A 1381-nucleotide genomic window follows, 5' to 3' on the forward strand; every position below is an offset into this window, starting at 1 on the left:
GATATGCAAAAGATCAAGAATAGACTTGTTGCTACATGGGGTATTGACAGGATTGATGTCATATGGTCAAAAGTGAAGAGCCTGTGAGCAGCACAAAAGCTTTGTCATACTCTAAATGTCTACAAGAATTGGGATAAGTTTGCCAATAATATTAACAGCACAGTGCTCTGAAGACTAGATGCTACAGGAGCTGGACATTGCTGGAGCTTAGCTATATTGTCAGGTGATTATACTACAGCCAATAAAGAAGTTAACTGTATATGTGAACTTCCTTCAAGAGATGCTCTATGCTGATGGGGCCTTACCATTGACAACTACAGTCTTCTACAGCCATTGGCTCTTCCACAGTTATCCAGCTCCCAACATTCAATTCAGGATATTGCTAGAAGTTCTCCTACTGCAAGCAGCTTCTGAGGTCTACTGGAAGAACTGCAGTCTCCAAGATCACCAAGAGACATTCCAATGAGTGAAATGTCTATGCCATATAGCTGCAACATGTTGGGAGCCTCTATACATAGCACAATGTCAATTAGATCACATGGATTTGAAACTAGCCAATCACAGCTGCCATTTGAATTCACCAGTGTGCTGGCCAATCCATCCAGCCAATCAGAAGCTCTGAAGTGCTGCAGTGAAAGAATTGCAGCCATGTCAGTACACCAAACTCTCCAAGACTTAAATGATAATGACAAGTCCATTATTTCTCTCAAAAGTGATGAAGAGATACCTCAACACAAGTGTGAAGAATCTGTCATAGCAGTATGCTCTGGTACTTGCTGTTGCCATGGATTTGAACAGCAACTCCTGCAAAAGATAAAGAGTATTAAAATACATTCAGAATTGGAGCTTATTTGCATTCTGGAGCAATTAGAAAAGGCATTTAGCAATAAGAAAGCTGATATCTATCTATGCTATAACCATGCAAAACTAATGGCTTCAAAACTTGGGTTGCAGACTCACACACTTAATAGAGAGGAGCTTCTCAACCATTTAGCTCACATTTATAGAAATTATTGCAACATTGGCTCAGTCAAGACCAATGACAGCATCTATCTCTGGTTCCATTTGGCAAATAGACCAGCTAGAGCTGAAGATGCTTTAGATATTTACAAATTCAAACATCAGTCAATTATTCCTCTGATTGCAAACATGAGAATGTTTAACTTTAACTGATATGTGTAGATCACTGGAGTTAACAAGTTCACCACTAGCAATCTTCAGAAGGAATGGGAGATTACTGGGTCTGTTGTTATTCTCCAGCTAATGTGCTGGTGGAATAATAAGTTACAAGATGCCATCACTACAGTACTCACTTGGGTTAATGGTGAATATGATATGTACTACTATCATCAGTGAATGATGGAAGGTCATGACAATTACA

The 1381-nt window shown here is 39.3% G+C and overlaps 1 protein-coding gene across 1 annotated transcript; it reads left to right on the forward strand.

The window, feature by feature from the left end:
• Positions 1–522: 522 nt before the first annotated feature.
• On the forward strand, positions 523–1173 carry CIMG_13302 (uncharacterized protein; the record flags this gene model as incomplete). Its single annotated transcript, XM_001240625.2, has 2 exons — positions 523–759; positions 955–1173. The coding sequence occupies 2 exons, from the start codon at positions 523–525 to the stop codon at positions 1171–1173; spliced, it is 456 nt and encodes a 151-aa protein (XP_001240626.2).
• Positions 1174–1381: the final 208 nt, after the last annotated feature.

This window comes from Coccidioides immitis (genome assembly GCF_000149335.2).
Source record: "Coccidioides immitis RS genomic scaffold supercont3.3, whole genome shotgun sequence".
In the NCBI taxonomy this organism is placed as follows: Eukaryota; Fungi; Ascomycota; class Eurotiomycetes; order Onygenales; family Onygenaceae; genus Coccidioides; species Coccidioides immitis.